General features: G+C 38.7%; 1 protein-coding gene across 8 annotated transcripts in view; it reads right to left on the bottom strand.

Annotated features, from left to right (window-relative positions):
* Nucleotides 1–921: 921 nt before the first annotated feature.
* The window catches only part of mark2b (MAP/microtubule affinity-regulating kinase 2b), a 63,040-nt gene continuing 44,791 nt past the window's right edge, over nucleotides 922–19,170 (bottom strand). For 5 of the 8 annotated variants that reach the window (XM_017310520.1, XM_017310521.1, XM_017310522.1 and 2 more), the window contains 5 exons: nucleotides 13,052–13,318; nucleotides 10,231–10,257; nucleotides 5,342–5,377; nucleotides 4,717–4,823; nucleotides 922–3,610 (listed from right to left, as the gene is read on the bottom strand). In XM_017310520.1, the coding sequence (XP_017166009.1) occupies nucleotides 3,261–3,610; nucleotides 4,717–4,823; nucleotides 5,342–5,377; nucleotides 10,231–10,257; nucleotides 13,052–13,318 (787 nt within the window). In that variant the 3' untranslated portion in view covers nucleotides 922–3,260. The remainder of the gene's footprint in view (nucleotides 3,611–4,716; nucleotides 4,824–5,341; nucleotides 5,378–10,230; nucleotides 10,258–13,051; nucleotides 13,319–19,170) is intronic. The other 3 variants (XM_008435931.2, XM_008435932.2, XM_017310523.1) reach the window with 3 other exon arrangements.

The raw sequence follows: 19,170 nt of genomic DNA on the forward strand, positions 1-19,170 counted from the left end.
GTAAAGCATGGTGATGGCCAAGTGATGGCCTGGGCTTCTGTAATGAGAACGAACTGTACGAGGTGGATGGCTCATGTGAATCAGCAATGCTCAAAGTATGAAAACAAATTTTATTTCAAAAAATGATCGTTGCATATCATTGGGAAGTTGAGTGGAAGAAAGAACTGCAATAGAAAGCGGCACAAAAGCAAGAGTGATTTGTTTACTTCTGTTCATTTTGATGTAAAATTTATGATAATCCAAAGTTAGCTTGTGAATTTATCAGTTTTTCCTTTCACTCAACTTTCCATCAATACACCTGTATGCTGTTAGAGCCATTTTTAAAAATAATAATAAAAAATAATGATGGTTTAATGCAATAATCTAATTTTAATCAATTGTAAGCAGGGCATTCACAAGTGCAACCAATTACTTTTTCACATTGGGTTTAGGTTTAATAAATAGAACTGAAGCAATTGGGATTAATCTATTTTTTTAAAATAATTGTTGACTAATTTAGTAATCGATTATAGATTTAAGTATAGAAACTCAAAAACTTGAGTGGAAGAAAAAACTAAAAGGATGTATCAAGGACCAGATGTTAATTTCTGTTCACTGAAATACATGAAAAATTCAAAACATTTTAATATATCAAAATTTTAATTCCTTGAGTTGCACTTTTTCCTTCCACTCAACTTTACATCAGTATGCTTGGATACTGCTGCAGCGTAGCCACAAGACGTTTCAAGTAATTTTAACTTTAATAAACTGTAAGCAGTAGTTCCTCGCTTTGCTTTTCCATATTGGAGTTTTTATTTGCATTTCTTTGTCAATCTGAAACATTTCAAGTTTCAATTTAACACTTCTTGCTACGTTACCTGAGATGATCCTCTCCTTCGCCACCTGGGGAGGCAAAGCGGCGGCAGCAGAGCAGAGTCAGGCCATCATTATATCATTGTTTTATTACTATCATTGTAATTTTTCATTATGTCGTCTTTGCACAAAAAAAAAAACAAAAACAAATACATTTTCTTAAGGAGCTGATCGTCCCTCCCCAGAGGAAAAAAAAAAAAAAAAAACAGAACAAAAAGTAATCCCACCACTACAGTTACACTTTCCTCAAAACACATTTAAAATCAATGTAAATTACAGCAATGTAAAACGAAAATAATGCAAAATAAAAATCAACCCTGAAAGAGATAATATAACAGCAACTGGCTGAATAATAATAATAATAATAATAATTAGAATCCAACACCCAGCACCTTAATACAATGATTTTAGAGAGACTGACGTATTAAAAGCTGAAAGGAAAAGTGTTGAGTTAGGTTCGACTAACTGAGGCTTCCTCGCCGATCCCAGTTTATTTCTGAAGCTAAAGCGTCAAACGCAAACCAGAGTCCGCTTGGGTGTTCTTCTTCTTCTTTTTAGTTTTTTATTCTTTTTCCGAGAAACTAAACTTTCTCCATCTGCTTCAAGCCATTCTGGACCAACAAAAGGCCGCCTTTAAACAGAGTAAAAATAATAAAAATAAAAAATAAACCAGCAGTAGTCATCATCACCACCACCACCATCATTAAATAGGTCAATAATCCAGGGAGGGTCGGTGTTAATCTGTGTTAAAGGTGCAGTACACCAGAAAACAAAAACAAAAAGGCAGCAATGATATGATCCGAAAATCCCACCCTGCCCGCCCGCCCGCACAAATCTGTACAAATCCCCAATAATTTCAACGACACAAAAATATATTATCAAATCAAAAAAAAAAAAAAGTAGAAGAAAATAATTCACCATTCGTCGTCAATTACCTTTTTTTTTCCTCGTTGTTTCCAGTGATCTTCAATAACACTCATCCTCCAAACATAAAAACAAAAAAACCCAGACTTCCTGTGAGTTTGCTCTTTGGGACGCTCAACAAGCGGGAGGAAGAGGAAGATGGCTGACATTCTGGAGATGAAGGCGTGAAAACAACCAATCGGAGGTGAGCGGGGTTTCCAGGGGCACAAATAAATCGTTCGAGGACGAGGAAACGAAAAAGCCCCCCCCCTCCACCACCCCCCCGATTTAAATTCTTCTACGAAAGGCAACGTAAAATCCTCCCCATCTTGTTCCAGTGCACAACTCTTACAACGACGGAGTATTAGAGCCATGCTGAGAAAAAAAATAAAACTACGACAATAAAGTCAGAATATTACCAAAATAAAGTTAAAATGTTACAAAAATAAAGTCGAAATATTACGAAAATAAAGTTGTAATATTGTGAAAATAAAGTCGTTATTTATTGAGAATAAAGCTGAAATATCACAAGAAAAGGTTGTAATATGAAAATAAAGTATTACGAGAATAAATTAATGTTACGAAAATAAAGTAATCATGAAAATAAAGTTGTGATATTGTGACAGTAAAGTCATAATATTACAGAAATAGTCGTAATACGACTATTTTGTGATACAACTTTATTCTCAAAATACGACTTTTTGCACGAATTCTCATAATGATTATTTTCGTAATACTACGGCTTAATCTTGTAATACTACGACTTTTTGAACGAGCTATCAACTTTTTGTACGAATTCTCATAATGATTATTCTCGTAACACAACTTTTGGTATGAATTCTTCTGACTTTTTGTACGAATTCTCAACAATTTTTCGTAATACTACGACTTAATCTTGTAATATTACGACTTGTTGTACAAGTTCTCTATTTTCGTAATACTACGACTTTATTCTTGTAATTTACTCTGTTTTCTTGGCGTGGCCGTAACACTCTGTCGTTTATTATAAGCCTTTTAAAAAAAGAAGAAAACAAACGTAAAGATGGCGGCTGCAGAGAAACCAAAACGGAGTGAGAGAGGTGAGAGAGTTCGGATGTGTTTGTGCCGAAAGCGGGGAGAAAACAAAGGCGGCAGGACGGGGACAGGGTCCGTTCGCTTGTCGGGACGAGTCGGAGCAGAACCCGAACCGAACTCACCAGCAAAATAAGGCTCAAAAGATCGCTTTCCCCACCAGAACCGCCCGACAGCAGAACCGTGCAGGAACCGAATAAATACAAGGAGGAAAAACTGGAGTGGTCCGAGTGATCAAAGTGCCTCCTAATGAAAAAACAGAGAAGAATCAGACATGCAGAAGAGTGGAACGTCTCAGCAGAAGATGGCGGCCATCTTCTCCGTCTGCAGGTCTCAGAACCGGCAGCCCTACGTTGCTTCAGACTGTAGTCTAGACAACAATCATGTTTTTAAAGTGATCCCGCCCCCCGCCGCTGGCATCAGCCCGCCGCCGCTCACAGTTTCAGCTCGTTGGCGATCTTTGAAGCAATGTTCTTGAAGGCCATGGACGTTCCCGAGATCCGCTTGAAGCGCACGCCGTTGAGGGAGAGCCGCGGCAGCTTGCACACCTCCATCTCCCACTGGACGAAGTCGTCGTGCGCCGGGTTGCCCGACACGCACATCAGCATGTAGCGCTCGCGCAGCTCGTACTCGCAGCTGTTGGAGTCGAGCACCTTGCGGATCTCGCGCATCATCTCCGTGGGCTCCATGGACGACGTGGTCTTCATGGACCAGGTGAAGCGCAGCGAGCGCGGCTTGGCAGCGTCCTTCTGGCTGGCGTTGGCCGGAGGCGTGCCGGTGCCACCTGCAGGCGGACCAAGGAACAACAACAACGTTTCACTTTTTTTTTTTCTTCCGCAAACCAGGAATGTCTTTCTACAGTGGCGTTTTAGGGTCATTACAGATAGAAAAAAAAGGTGTAAATTTCTGCCAGAAAACTGTAAAAATTTTAAATTTAATCCCAGAAATTTTCTTGAGGGGGAAAAAAAAAAGTTGCCAGTTTTTGAATTTCAAAAGTAAAACATTTCTGACTTCTGAAGATTTCCTGACTTTCAAAATGTTTAATATTTGAAATGAGAAATTTCTTTATTACTAGAAAATTTCTCAGAATAATCAAAAAATGTCATTGTTTTATTTATTTTTGCAAATGTTCGACTTGAAACTCAGATTTTAAAGTTTTTTTTATAGAATCTTTCTGAATCTCAAAATTTCTGAAAATTTTTCACTTTTGGAGATCAGAAATTTCCTTTTTTTCCCAGGAAACTTCTGAGTTTAATCTCAATTTTTGAGTTTTCTCACAAATCTAACTTTTTCAAACTCAGAAATCTCAAAAACATTTTCTAGAAAATTCCTGATTTTAATCTCAAAATTTCAGAAATTTTTAATCGCAAATTTTTGACTTGATCAATGTTCTTTCTAAAGAATTACGAAGTTTAATGTCAAATTTTCTGAGTTTTTAAAGCGAATTTTCAACATTTGAATCTCAAAGATTTTTTTCTAGGAAATTTCTGCTAATCTCTAAAAACTTCCCAAACATGTCCTTACCATCAGGATTGATAGTTTTATTATTTTCTCCAGTATTTGTTCAATGACCGTGTAAATATACCAATGCATGTGAAAATGCGGTTGCAGTATATAATTACTCTATGTAACTTGTGTCGTAAAGAAACTCAATGGGAACATTTTCCAAGAGTAGTATTTGTGTTTGTGAGGCTATAATTGCTGCGACACCCAGTCAGTCACCTAAAAAAGGAAGTAATTAATAGTTTATGTCATCATAAAAGTACTAACACGGTAAAACTTTAACCCCATACTGCCCGCCTCTAGTGTACATTTTTATGGTTTTATTCAATATTTTCTGAAATGAACGACTGAAATAACTGAACGAGTTGAAGGCATTCTGTCACCCACCGGTGTTTCCAGAGCCGGGCGAGGAGTTGTTCTCGTCGTTGTTGGAAGAGGAGAGAACGCCGCCGGAGGTTTTCTCCGACTTGTCTACAGTACTGCTCAGCACGGATCTGTGAGGAGCGACGAGAGGGAGGAAGGGAAAGTCGGAGAGGAGGAGGAGGGAGGAGAGAGGGGAAAGTTTGAGATTTAAGAGGAAAACCGTAAAAAAAAAAAAAGGGGAAGTCAGAACAAGGAGCAGGTGGGGAAACATGGAGAAGCAAAACCGATGAGGATGTACGGATGATGAAGATAAACTTCACCGCTCCTCCGTGTGTGTTGGTGCGCATCGTGGTTCTCTCTGGGTTTTTGGACCGATTTGTTGCACACAAACACACATTTCGGAGCCTAATAAATGATTTCCCCCGCCCCACTCTCCCACACACTCATGACCATGCAAGCTCACCCTCCACGCCATCGCTGTCACTCTCTACCGCTAAAAATGGCCGCAGCCCCCCTGATTGGACACCGGAATCACCATCACCAACCAATTACAGCTCCCCTCTCCCAGGCGGTCGTCTACTGATTAACAGGAACTTTGCTACAATCTGAGGGATTATTTAATCTTCGGTCGGGTCGCTCTGTGTCTCACCTGCTGCCCTCATCCCGACCCTCTCCCTCATACGAACTCCTCGGAGAAAATCAACACAAGTTTAGTTTTTGCTCAAGTGTTTGGGGGAAACATTCAGGTTCTCATAGATAATTACAAAATAATAATAATAATAGTAATAAAACCAAACATTGTTTTCTTCACCATGCCGTCCTGAATGCTCCAGTCCAAATATCAACTTTTTATTTTCAACATTTGTCAATTAGAGTCGCTTTGGATTACACTGAGAAAATTTTTTTAAAAAACTATTTCAAGCTGCTATAAACTGACATTTTTTCCAAACAGAAAAATATGAAGCAAATTGGAAGCCTTTCATTCAACAGAAACATTTTGGATCCTGTTCACTACAAAAACGTTTAAATAGTTCATGCTTGGCTTATTGTTGAGAAGGTAAAGTAATATTTAAAAAATTACATTTTTGGTGATTTTAGTTTTTAAGTGATTTTTTTTTTTAGCTGATTATTTTTACCCCACTTTGACAAAAAAGTTTAGACATCAAAAGGTTTAGGATTTTAAGATTGAGGTTTTTAAATGTAATAATATTTTCTAATGTTTTTAAATCAATGCAGGAAGTTTTGAATGCACATCAAAGCTTCTCAGAAATTCCCAATAGAATTTAAAAACATCTCATCTGATCTTTGGGTTTGCAGTCGCTGACTGCAATCTTCACAGTCAGCAAATTTTAAAAAATGAGAACGAAAAAAAGCTGCCTTTTGAGCTCTGTTTTATTAAAAATAAAATGCCTAACATGAGAGCACCTATTATATTTCTGTTAGTTTGAGAGTTTCTTAAAGTGATAATTTAAAAGAAGAAGAAGTTAACTTGCTTTGAGTCAGGAGCTCAGCTGCTTCACAGAATCAAAATGCAAACAGGAAGTGATGTTAAAATGTGTTTACTGTCACATTTTTAAGAATACACAAATATCAAGGCGTGACTTTTTCTCAACTTGAGCAGCTCCACACATCCTAGAGATGCTTTTAAACACGTTTAAAACACTATAATTAAATAAGTGAGATAATCGTAACAAGTTGGACCAAATGAGAGGCTCTTTGGATGAGGGCTGGACAACCAGGGCGGCATGGTGAGGGGGCGACGTTAGGAGCATGAATGACCCCATAACTGGAGGTTAAACCAACCTGTGTTAGTAACACATTGGACCTACACACAGTCTAAACACACACACACACACCATTCGCGCTCACAGCAGCAGACGGGACACGAAACACGGAGGACAAACTGAACGGAGAGACAAAGACAGAGACCAGGATGAGACACATCCAACAGTTTGACGCCTGATTCCTGGTGGCTTAGTAACAGGAAATATAATATATTTTTAACACCACCAGCAACATTTATTGCCCCACACCTCGAAAAAAACGTGTTGAAAGCTTTAAAATAAATTCAGCTTTTCCTGCAGCAGAACCTCAGAAAAAAATGACTTATTCAGTAGAGAAAAGTAAGCAGTTCAAGGATTAATTGACTTTAAAGTTTGTTTAACAGTGGGAGCTGACGGTGTCGTCACAAGAAGAAAGGAAGCTAATAAAGAAAGCTTGACTAGCAGTGACTGCGTTTCATCTCCAATCTGATTGGACGTGCAGTCAGAGCTGAGAGTGATGTGATCATTTCAATCTTTCAGCTAAATCTTTAGCTAATTCGTCTGGCCTCTTCGGGTTCAGATTTATGATGCACGTCTCACTTTTTTCACGCAACTGTGGGATAAAATGCGACTGCGGCCTCTTTGAAAACGATCGTGCAGGTATCTGACTTGGTGCCACATCAGGAAGTGGTAAAAATAAAACTTTTTGCGGCGAAAAGATCAAAATTCTGCCGTTCAGATTGTGACGAAAAAGTTTCCCTGCCATGTGAACATAGCTTTACCCGCCTACGACAAATCTGATTCAAATATTGTTTATAGTTAAATTTATAGAAACTCAGATCAGCTTGAAAAATTTAAAAGTATAAAGTTAGAGTAAATACATGTACAAAAGTCAGAGTTTATAAAAGCTGCATTTATTTTAAGGCTTTTCAACATCCCAACTGAAAGCCAATGTATGCATCAGACACTAAAAATATAATTTAAATGAAAATATGGGAGTGAAAGCTGTAAAATAATTAATTTTAAATCTATTTAAAAACACCTTAGAGCTGTCCTCCCAGCAGCAGAATAAACATCTTTTTAGACACTGAAATAATCTCACGTTAACACAGACACAACATGTAATACAAGCTCTGACCAGCAGGTGGAGCAGTGTCCCGCACTAAGTGCTAGCATTGCTCTACCGGCTGGCTGAAACAAACCAATGCAAGGGATAAACGACTTCTCTCGACATGCTTTTTGCATTTCCAATGAACACAAACATGTGAAAAGGTGTGAGCGAGAAGATCCACATGTTTAAATGAAGAGATAAAAAAAAAAAAAAGGTTGTTTTATTTTTTTTCCAGCCACAGTTGCTCAAAGCCATCCAGGTCTGTTGCTGCTGCTGTTGATGTTAGAGAGCCAATGCCAGGAGTGAGTGAGTGAGAACAGAGATGAATGTTAGGGGAGAAAAAGCCTGAAGGCACTGCGGACCCGTCCCTCCGGGGTCCTCTCCTCTGCTAAACCGACCAGAGCTGAAAACAAGCCAGGCGGACGACCCGGCGTCGCTTTGTAATCTGATTAAGGCACAGGGATGTGATGGGTGATGGTTTGGAGGAGTTAGCTTGGATTAAAGGAGCATTAATAAATGCGGGGGGGGAAAGGTCACAGTACTATCTACTTTCAAAGTGCTGAGGGGGGGGGGGGAAAAACGTTTGATCCTCAAATAAATTGTTTTTTTTTTTTTGTCACAATTTTTCAGATCATCCAACAAATTCTAACAAAGATGAAATGAGTAAAATAAAAAAACTATCCATGTTCATATTTGACAAAGTAATTAACCCTAAACCTTAGGGTGAATTCACGCCGGCCCTCATTAGCCTGCTTTAATTAAACTTTAGTTTGTTTGCATAGAAAGTCCGGTTCGTTTGTTGGAAGTGTGAATGCGCAATCAGAGCCTGATGCGGACCAAAACGTTGAACTCAGGTCTGGGTTTGCTTGACGTGAACTCTGCCCGAGTTTGAATGCTTATGTGAAATACTGACCCTTTGCAATACTGGACAGTCGTCAAAACAATCTGCACGCTCCTGTAGATGACGTTTATGACTTAACGTCACTTTTATTTAGTTGATTTCTTTGTAAAAACGGCCATATGGTGCTACACAAACATTAAATTGGATTTTATCGTAAACCTTTGATGAGAAAAGACGGCGGCGATGGACAGCAGCCGTCAATTAGCCCTTGGGGTTACTGCCAATTAGCAGTGAAGACTTTTTACAAGGCAAAAAGATTAACGTTTATATACTTCATGAGACCAGTCAGATGTAATCAAGTACTGCATTTTGGTTGATAATCTTTCATAACCATGGAGAAATTGCCCAACCGTCATGTAGCTAAATGTGTACGGAAAAATTGGTCTTTTGTCTGCTTTTCAGTAAGCCCTGATGTAAGAGGAACATCAGGGGACAGAAGGTTTTGGTTGGTTTAGAAGCTACACTTGCAACTTTCTATAACCAGACAAGTTAGCTCGACTGGCTGCACCGCCATAAACAACCCGGGAAAACAATCAAAGCTGATCCGTTTAACACTTCCGACGTCCATTATGGCGCCTTGATGTGATTAGCTGACGTAGTCGCAAAGGGTCAATACCAAAGTGGACTGTAGAGAAGGGCATTCTGGGTAGATACAACCTGAACAATTGTGTGAGTTTAGCGCTAGCTGGAAAAATGGCTCATGATCTTTTACCAAAGACATAAGAGTAATCCTGCAACCGCTAAAATCTGATGTTACTCCATTTTTGTTAATAATACGCTCGTGGCTTCCTCAGAGGGTTTTGGTGTGATTTCCTGTGTTCTGTACAAGACGCTGCAGTTTTATGACTGTTGGTGTGACTGCAGGTACAACACGAGTCCCAAAAACGTAGAAATGGTCTTGTAATCCTCTCCAGTCTGACAGATCTAGTTTTAATCTTTTCATTTCTATAGATCAGGGGCATGACTTGCTGCTTTCGCCTTTTTCTTGGCCTTCAGGCTCTATTAAAGAGATTTTGTGACTTTACAGGCCAGGCAGTCATTATGACTGCTTCAGGCTTCTGAATGTGATAAATTCATGTTATAACAAGACGGGGACGATTATATTTTCACACGGGAGTCAGGTTATCTTTACAATAATTTAAATCATTTTGTGTTGACTCATCTTTAGCTGATATTCTATATGATCTGAAACGTTTGTGACAAAAAAAAAAAGCAAAATCAACAACAATCTGTTTATTTCTGCAACTATTTCTCCTTGTTTTTGGATTTTTAAGAGAAAATGTTTTCACATCTAGGAAGGCAGAGGTTTGGGCTTAAATCTGGGATTTCTGCAGACGATCCAAGCTCTCACACATTCCAGACGGATGGTAAACAGGATGGGGGGGGGGGGGGGGGGGGGGGGGGGGGGGGGGGCGAGGATGAGGTGGATGGGAAGGACGGTGGCAGGACGAAGAGGAAGAGAGGAGAAGTGTTATGCTGCATGACGATGGCTTGGTGAGTGACAGGGATGTTAGTAAGAAAAATAAAATAAATAAAATCTGGCCAAAACACAGCAGTCAAACTCAGGGGGGAAAAGGGGCCAAACCACAGATAAAATAGGAAGGCAACAAAAGGAAGATCCGAACAAAAAAAGCGGCACGAAAACACCAAAAAATAAATAAAGGGAATAAATATATATATATATGTGTAATATATATAAAGAGGAAAATATACGTGTAAAAATATATCAAGGGGTTATGTTTAACGTCAGGTTTGTTGCCTACCTTCTTGGAAACCTGAATGAGAGATTTCTACAAAAAGCAAAAGAGGGATAAAGAAAGAAAGACAAAAAAAATTGGATGTATAAAACGTACGCATTTACAACTTTACTGTAAAAAAGATACTGTCCTCAGGATAAAAAATAAATTAAATTAAAAAAAAAAATGAACAGACAAAACATCAGTATTTCTGCATAAAGTGATTAAAGGCGAACCAATGACGTTAGAGGGATTTTAAAGGACGTCTGAATCTAAAACCTACGACGGAGTTAAAGGGCCATACGGACAAAATGAAACTAACTTATGACAATAAAGTCATAAAATAAAGAACTAAAATTACAAATCATAATATGAGAATAAAGTAATACAATTTCAAGAATAATGTCAGTTATACGAGAATGAAGTTACAATAATAAAAGAAAAGAGTAAATGTTATGAGATTAAAGTCGTTATATTACTTTATTCTTGTGATGCCACGACTTTGTTCTCGTATTATTTCCTTTTTATTTTGTACGGCTTTGTTCTCGTAAAACTATGACGTTGTTCTCGTACAAATTTATTTGACTATTCTTTTCATTTTAAAACTTTGTTCTTGTAATTTCTTTATTTTCTTGTAATACTACGATTTTAATTTCGTATTATTTCAACTTTATTCTTGCAATATGTAATATAGCAATAAACTGACATTATTCTCATACAAGTTTATTTTCGCCATATGGCTATTCTCAATTTTACGCCTTCATTCTCATAATTTTCTCATAATTTGATTTCTTCATCATTTTTTTGCCGTGGCCCTAACACTCTGCCGTAGAAAGCCCTTCTGCTCTGCCTCAACAAAGCGAGATGAAACTCTCCTCCACATAACTCGGCCGTCCTGGTTATTCCTGAAATTAAGCGTTTGTGAGGTGAGAAGGTCAACCGTGCAGCAGAGAACAAAAACATTCCCATAAAAAAAACACACAGAGACGGTTAAGCAACAACCTCATCTGTAAACACACAGACAGAGACTCCAGAACAAGCATGGCGGTGATGGTTGGGTGCTACGGTTTCCTGCTTTCCTGACCGGGTTTGTGTGCGAGCGTGTGTGTCAAGGTGTCCCCACCAGCGGTATTTATAGTTGTGGGAGAAACGATATCTCCGGCGTAACCATGGATACGCTGAGTGGGAGGCTTGGAGAGCGGCTGTACCTCCGTCTCCTCCTCGTACACACAAACACCCGGTGTGTTTCCATGAGGACGAGCAAAACGCAGGCCTCATCCTTAGAAACACCTGAATGACCCGGCAGAACTCAAGACAGAGATAAATCTGAAGAAATACTTCATTTATGTTCCTTTAAGGATGAAAACAGTAAAATGAGGCCTGGCGTCGGACTCGCTGCTCATTGATCAACTTTGACTTAATGTGGAATCAAATATATATAATACCACAGAATGACTAATTATAACTAGTTAACAGTGACTTGCTTATCTTAATATTTGATTTCATTATACATTTTCCATTCACTTTTATTATTTTAGATCTATTTATATTATAATATACGTAAATTGTTATAATAATAACTATGTTTATATAATATTTATATTATAAGTATCTTATAGACATACTAATAATATTATTATTATATTAGTCGTTAGTATTAAAGCCACTAATTATTATAATTTCTGTGTTATCTCAGTGTCATACTATTTATCACTTTTATTAGTTATTAATTATTATACTATTTTTCACATTTATTTAATGTAATTTAGTTTTGTTATTAGAGCTGCTCATTTGTATTACTATAATCAATATTACTATCATGTTTCTATATTACAGCTGCATTATTACTAACATAACTTTAATTTTCAGGTTCAGATGTAATTTTGTTCAATTTTAAAAGTTTTTTTTACATATTTATTATTATTCATTCTTTATGACTATTCACATTTATTTTCTACTTGTATGTTTTTAGATTATCCAATTTGTTTGTTACTGTAATTATTTCAAATCCTATAACCACTAATATTTCTCAATTCAGATGCAACTACAGAAACATAATTAAGCGAAATATTACAATTGCAAACGTTATTAATAATTTGATATTCAGTAGATTTTTAATAAATTATAATTAATATAGTTTATCATTTATTACCATCAGTTTTATTTCTTTTCAGAAAATCTTACATGCTTCTACATTTGAAATAATGATATATTACCGCCTTAAAGAAAAAAACAGAAATGGATTTTCTAATTGTATTGCTTTAAAAATGCGTGTTCCTGTAATTCTGATTTTAACGCTATAATAAAAGTCACTGCCCTTATTATTGTTAGCATGACGTTTTTGTGACTGTCTATTAATTTGTTCTTTGCCTTAAGAGGTTTAAGTGGTAAAAATCGGCAACTTAATGACAATAAAAAAAAAAAAAATAAAAAAAAAAAAACCACTTCAGTCTCTGATAAATCCTCTACAACTGCATAAAACAAAATGCCAAAGAAACTGGACCACAACCAAAATGACTGGCTGGTGAGAGCAGCTCCAGCCCAGATTACAGAGCAGCTGCTGCTGCTGCTTTCCTTTTCCACCTAAGCAGCGCTGTGACGGTGCAGAGTGCAGTGATTCTGGCTGGAAACTGGCCCGTTAAATAACCTGTAAAGAACATCCCGCCTCAGCCGTCTTCAACTGGTGCTTAAATACCAACTACCAATATAACTTCACTGCCTGTAAACCTTCTACTCAACATCCTTCCTGTTCCACTTCCTTCCTCTGATCCTTCCTTCCTCTAAAGCTGCAAACGGAGACGAGCCTCAACCTGCTCATCTTTCGACGACGACAAAGACGACGACTCACTTTCGTACAAACTTGGATGTGAACTTGCTGAAGATCCCTGTGGCCCCGTGGCCCCGCCGGGCCTGGCTGTTGCCGTGCGACAGGGACGGGGACGCCGGCCCGCCGGGGTAGGCGGAGCCCTGCTGGTCGCGGGCGCCGCGCTGCTGGCCCGCGTGGAACGTGCTGCGGATGACCCCGCCTCTGGGGAAGTTGGTGCGGTCCGACACGGTCGAGCTGCTGATGTTGTGGGCAGACGGGGAGGCACCGGGCGGCCGCTGCGGCGCGGCACTGCAGAGGAGAAAAAGGGGGGGAAAAAAGGGGAGGAGGGGAAAAAAAAAGGGAAAGTGGAGTGATAAGGGAGAAAAGTGGGAGGCGAGGAACAGAATTTAGAGGTGAAAAACGAGGAGGACAAACAAGTTAGAAAAACACGGGAAATCCTTTCACTTTGGTTTTACAGTCAGTGTTCTGATGAGGTCACGTTGGGTCAGCGACTCACTGGGCTAAACACTGAGCTAAAGCTTATTAGCATGTGGAGGTCGGGATGCACAGATCCACTTTAGGCGCTTTTCCACTGGCACGTGGTGCTCTGACCGGTTAACGCGCCGTTCGGTTTTAACCAGGTACTGAGCTTTTCCGTTATGCGCTCCGTTCCTTGTTACGGTGGGCGAGAAGCGAGCGCAGCAGCAGCGGCTGTGGTCAACTCTCTGCTGATGGAGAACCTCAAGGTTCTGATGTACTAAACTAAACCCATGAATTTTATTTTGTCTCATAGAAATTAATTCCTGACCGAAACAATGACTGTTGCGCCATATTTACATTCTGGCTCTTTATTTTTAAAATGTGCAACCTTTTGGACTTAGGTAACGCAGACAAAAGGTACAAACCAACAGCCACGCATATACTATTACTTTTAATCCAAATGAAAAATAAAATTCACATCACAAGTTAATATTATGTAGTTCCAGTGTTTCCCGCGGTTTGACCACAGCAGCACCGTTTCTCTCTTTTTATTACTGTTCGTATTTCAGAGCGGCTAGCTGGTAGCGGTTAGCTGCTAGCAGCGCTGCCAACTCATGGTCAGTCTGATGCAAAACGTCCTCCTGACTGAACTCAGATTAATTAAACTCCATTTAATCAGACTGACAGACTGCTTGTCCACGATCCAAAGCCAAGCGCTGAAGGTTGTTTTTGAGTTTTCAGTGACGTAAATCAAGAACCAATCAATGATTGTGATCAGCTGTCAATCAAATGGTTTCGGTGCCGTAGCCTGGTCGGTTCTGCTACCAGAATCTGAGCTCATCCGGGTCGAGCCGCGCTGGTTCTGCTAATGGAGAACGAAACTGGGCACAACAGACAGAGACCGTACCAGTCAGGAGGAGATCTGGTGGAAAAGCGCCTTATTTGACGTCCGATACCGATATCTGGGGATTAGTATCGGCAAATATCGATTCGATACAGCAGAGCAATCCTGAACCAACTTGAAATGTTTATTTTAAAAGAAGAGCTTAAAGCACAAACACATAGGAACAGCAGTGGGCTGGAGATGAAGCCTCAATCACTCAAGACCAACAAAGAATAAAACATCTACGTATAAAAAAATGTTTTTGTAACCTTGTGATTTCACAGAAACAAAAAAAAAAAATTAAATACACTCTTCCCACAATAAAATTTAAGGTAGGTTTTCAAACTTTTCCAGCACCACACTTTGGCATTAAAAACTATAAAAACTTTACTAAAAAGATTATCAATTTAATATAATTTATTACCGTTTTACTGTTCACATTATCACAAGACTTTGTTCTACAACAAGAACAAAGAAAAATAAAACGGAACGAAATTGTATGTTTTTAAACGTCTGTATGCCCCTGATTGGCCTGAGAATGGATTTTACTTATGTTTAATGCATAAAATATAAGTCAACCTTTATTTCAATTATACAGATGTTATAATCGAACATTGAGATGTTAGGAATAATAAATGTGGATTACACTAAAACACTCCAAAAAAAAGAAAATTGTTAAATACTTAAACACGATGTACAAAGAAGGTTATGAAAAAAATCTCTGCCATTTAGCAAAGAAAATAGTTTCGTCTGTTTTAACTTCAGACTTTTTAAATAGCTGGTTTAATATGCAACATTTTCTAAATTTAAGCTTTTAATCAAACGTTAGACTGCACTTTATTAACAAAACTGTGCAGATTAAATATCAAGCACCTTAATTGACATTCAAACGTTTTCAAGGATTTCAAGCACCTTAGATTACTTTAGCTGAATTAATCTTCTCAGAGGTTAGAGACTGAATAAAAACCATGTCTGACTGATCACCTGGATCACCTCAGAGCGTTTCTGTGCTGCTCTCAGCTGCATCACCCAACAGCCTCTCTGCCGTCGCCCATAACTACGGCTTTCTGACAGAGACGGATTACATAACGAGTCTGAGAGCGAAGCGGTCCTCTCCAGCCCCCTCGACAAAACTTAGAGCTCAATCCAGAGCGGAGATCGAGAGAAGAACGTCAGCACATCAGTCAGCATCAGTTAGATGAAATGGAAAAAATAAAACACTCGACGTAAACAACACAGGCTGGATCGGGGAGATTAGTTGAGTGGTTCTGTGAATGGAAATGATGCGATTTGGGTTAGATAATGTGTGTTAGCATTAAGAGAATCCGTGTTTCTAATGTGGCGTGAGAGCAGAGGTTAATGGAGCCGCAGCATTGTTTCTAATGTGGGCACAATTGCAGGTTTTCTTTGCATTTAGCATCAAATTAACCCTCAGCTGATCCCGTCACAAGCAGACGGCACAAGAGCATCGGTAAAGACCCGACAGGGAAAACGTTTTAATAAAGCTCCTGCAACATCCTGAGTTTCAACAAGCTGCTGTTGTGTCTCAATAACGGATTCAGTTTAACATCATCATCATCATTTTCCTAGGTGTAAACGCTTTGATGAAGCTGTTGCCACAACTTGCTGCAATTAATAGTGTTGTTGTTTCAGTCTTAATGCAACATTTTTGACATTTTTATGCTGCAACCAAGTTTTTAAATTCGAAAAACTTTGAAAATTCAGATTTTCTTCACAGGTTTGCAGCAACAGCTCCGTTATTATGACCAACGGCTCTGAAAATAGTTCCTAATTTAATCAACATTTTTAATTCTTTTTTTTAGAATGTTTTTCCACCAAATGTCCTTTTTAGAGTCTGTATACTCCGATCATCAACTAATTTAGTAATTGATTAATTGTTAACTGGAGCATACAGACTCAAAAAAGGCCATTTGATGGGGAAAAAACAGATCAAGTACCTGAATATGCTGCAATATTTATTTTTTCCTTTATTATTGGATTAATTTTAAGCACATAAATGTACTTTGCATGGAAACTACTCCTGGCTCAATGTTTCTATTTACTTCATTTACTGGGTTTTCCTTTCCTGGCTCAGTAATTTATTTTTCTACAGTGTGTTCTCAGAGGAAATCTGAAAGTACTCCTGGTTCAGTGGTTTGTTTTGTGTGTGGATCACCTTCCTCTGGTTAAAATGAAGTATTTTCCCCCCACAGTCGCCACATGCTTGCTTGCTTAATGTAAGGTCTTCCTTACATAACTGAATTTGAGAGAACTGTGTTTTAATTTATATCAAATTTGACTGTAAGGTATTGAATATGAATATGACTATTTTATTGTGACTAATAGATTTTATTGTGACTAATAGACTAGACTAATTTGGATTTCTTTAAACTAATTGGTTTCTTTATTGGATGTTATTTAAAGTTTATTGGAGCTAAATGTATAATTTAAGTCAAGCTTGTTATAACCAGGTAACTATCTGACTTTAAAGACTTGAAACTCTTCTAAACTTCCTGCTTTTTTGCAGCCACACAGCGTTTCCTCCTTGACCCTGTATAACCTCTACAACCGTTCCCCAATTTCTTCAGACGCAGAAAACCCCGCAGGTTTTCGAAACGCTTCTCAAAGAAACCTTCGGTTTGAGATCAGCAGCTTTGAGGAAGAGGAAATAACGCAGCTCTAAAAATGAGAGACAAATGAGCAGCTACCAGCTGCTGTGTTGACTGCAGGTGCAAAAATTAACACAAAGAGGAGGCGTTCTGGACATCCTGTGCACTTGGAGTCCCTTTTTACACGGAATATTTTTATTCTGGACACGAGGAATTAAAAAATGAAGACAAATGTGCCTCTGGGTGAGGACTGCAGCCGGCCAAAATTTGGGGAATACCAGGCTACGACCTGTAGCTCTTAACTTTTTCTTTTCTACATTTATTGAATATTTTATATAACAAAGCAAGCAAGTGATGTTACATTACATTATATTAGCATTCAACAAACTAACAACTAAACAATTATAGGACAGAAACAAAAAAAAAACCTCAGCACTAAGAATAATTTTCTTAATGTCTCGGTAACTGACAATACAAGCGAGTCGTTCCAGTTCAACTCTTGGTAATTTTGGTCAAAAATGCTAAACGATTGTCCCTTTTGTGTGACAATAAAGACTGTTTCTATTGTGGCGCTTTTGAGGCTCCAATTAAATTTTGTTAAGTTGGACCAAAGGCTCTCAGGGTTGAAAGGTCGCTGACCTCTGATTTAGATTACACCTGCACTTTCCAGCGATCCATTTATGAGCAGAACTCCAGAGAAAAAGAAAAGCAACACAAACACAAATAAAATCAGTCAGAAAACGAGTCATTTTGGAAGTTTGTGGATGACTGGACAGGTTGTTATGGATGGGAGCGAGTTAGAGGCGCGGATTATGTTCTGCCTGTTGGTGAGTCGTGGTTCGGTCCGAGTGTCTTGAGTGGTACCTTCTCTCCGGCGTTCCCAACCAGGTTCTGAACGGGCCGAGCTCAGGGCTGAAGGACGCATGCAACAGAACGAGACAGAACCACACACAGCCAGAGGGCCACTTTGACATTCGCTCTGCAGAAGTTTAACGCTGACATTTGAGCCAGCTGCACCCAAAGTGTTCGGGATCTCCCCGATCCGCGCCGGGAGTCACGCTGGGCAGCGGTTTGGGGAAAATTAGAGGAAAAATATCAAAGTGGCCCTCAAGGAGACGCACAGGGAGAGCGGGGAAGCGAGCCGACAGCAGGACAATGCAAGACACAGAAAGCGGGTAGCAAAGTCTGATTGGTGGTTCTTGTAAGGGAGTTAGGATTTCCCAGCCAAATTTGTTTGAGATTAAGATGTATTGCAACAATTTTCACACAAATTAGAGGAACAGAATATATTTTTTAGCCAGAAAAAAAGCTCTCGCTATACAGAAACAACATGTTAGTATTTAACAAGAATCTAAATGCATTCAGAAAAACCAAAAATAAATCAGCTGTAATAACTTCATGACATGAAAAAGAGATAATTCATAGGTTAATTTGGGTGAGCTGAAGAAACTTGTATAAAAAAACAAGTCCTCTATAGAATGAAGACGTCACTATCTCAACCTGAAAATCTACCAACACTTCTTTTTGTACCCTTTTTAAAAAGGTATTTATAAGCAATCACTAATATATATGTAAAAGTGGTTCTTCTGAGGACTTATAAGATCCAGTTTGTTCTCAATTTCTGAGTAAAATGTGCTGTGATACAGACTGCTACAGGTTTTGCCATCAGGATCTACAAAAACCCCTTGAAGAACCTTGATTAATAAGAGCTGCAACATGTAATTTATCTCTGGGATTAATGGAGTATTTTGAATTTTCTTCTACTTTGTAGATGTAAAAGCGTAATTTGTGTTTAAAAAAATGCCCATATTTTGAAATCTAAGCTAAAATCCGAGTATAAAACTCACACCTGGACCAAAACCAGCCCTTAAATGTGTGGAGAAACGTCTTTTTCCTTCAATCACTATAATAAACAAGGCTTCCCGTTAGAGGCAGAATGTGGAGAAAAACCTGCTCAGCTTGATCTGAAACGTGTGACTGCTCAGTTATGGTCTGACGAATAAAAAGTGTGATTTGACAGCGCCTGTTTAGCTGCAGGAAAAAAAAGGAGAAAAAAAAAGCAAGCCATGTCAACATTCCCACGCTGGCACAGTTTTCTCAACTCGGCTGTGTAGTTCCTGGCTGTTGCTAGGGAACCAGCAAGTCTGAGATGGCCAGTTTTAGAAAATGTGGAGATGCTGTAAACATGT

Source organism: Poecilia reticulata, linkage group LG18, assembly GCF_000633615.1.
Source record: "Poecilia reticulata strain Guanapo linkage group LG18, Guppy_female_1.0+MT, whole genome shotgun sequence".
NCBI classification, from domain to species: domain Eukaryota; kingdom Metazoa; phylum Chordata; class Actinopteri; order Cyprinodontiformes; family Poeciliidae; genus Poecilia; species Poecilia reticulata.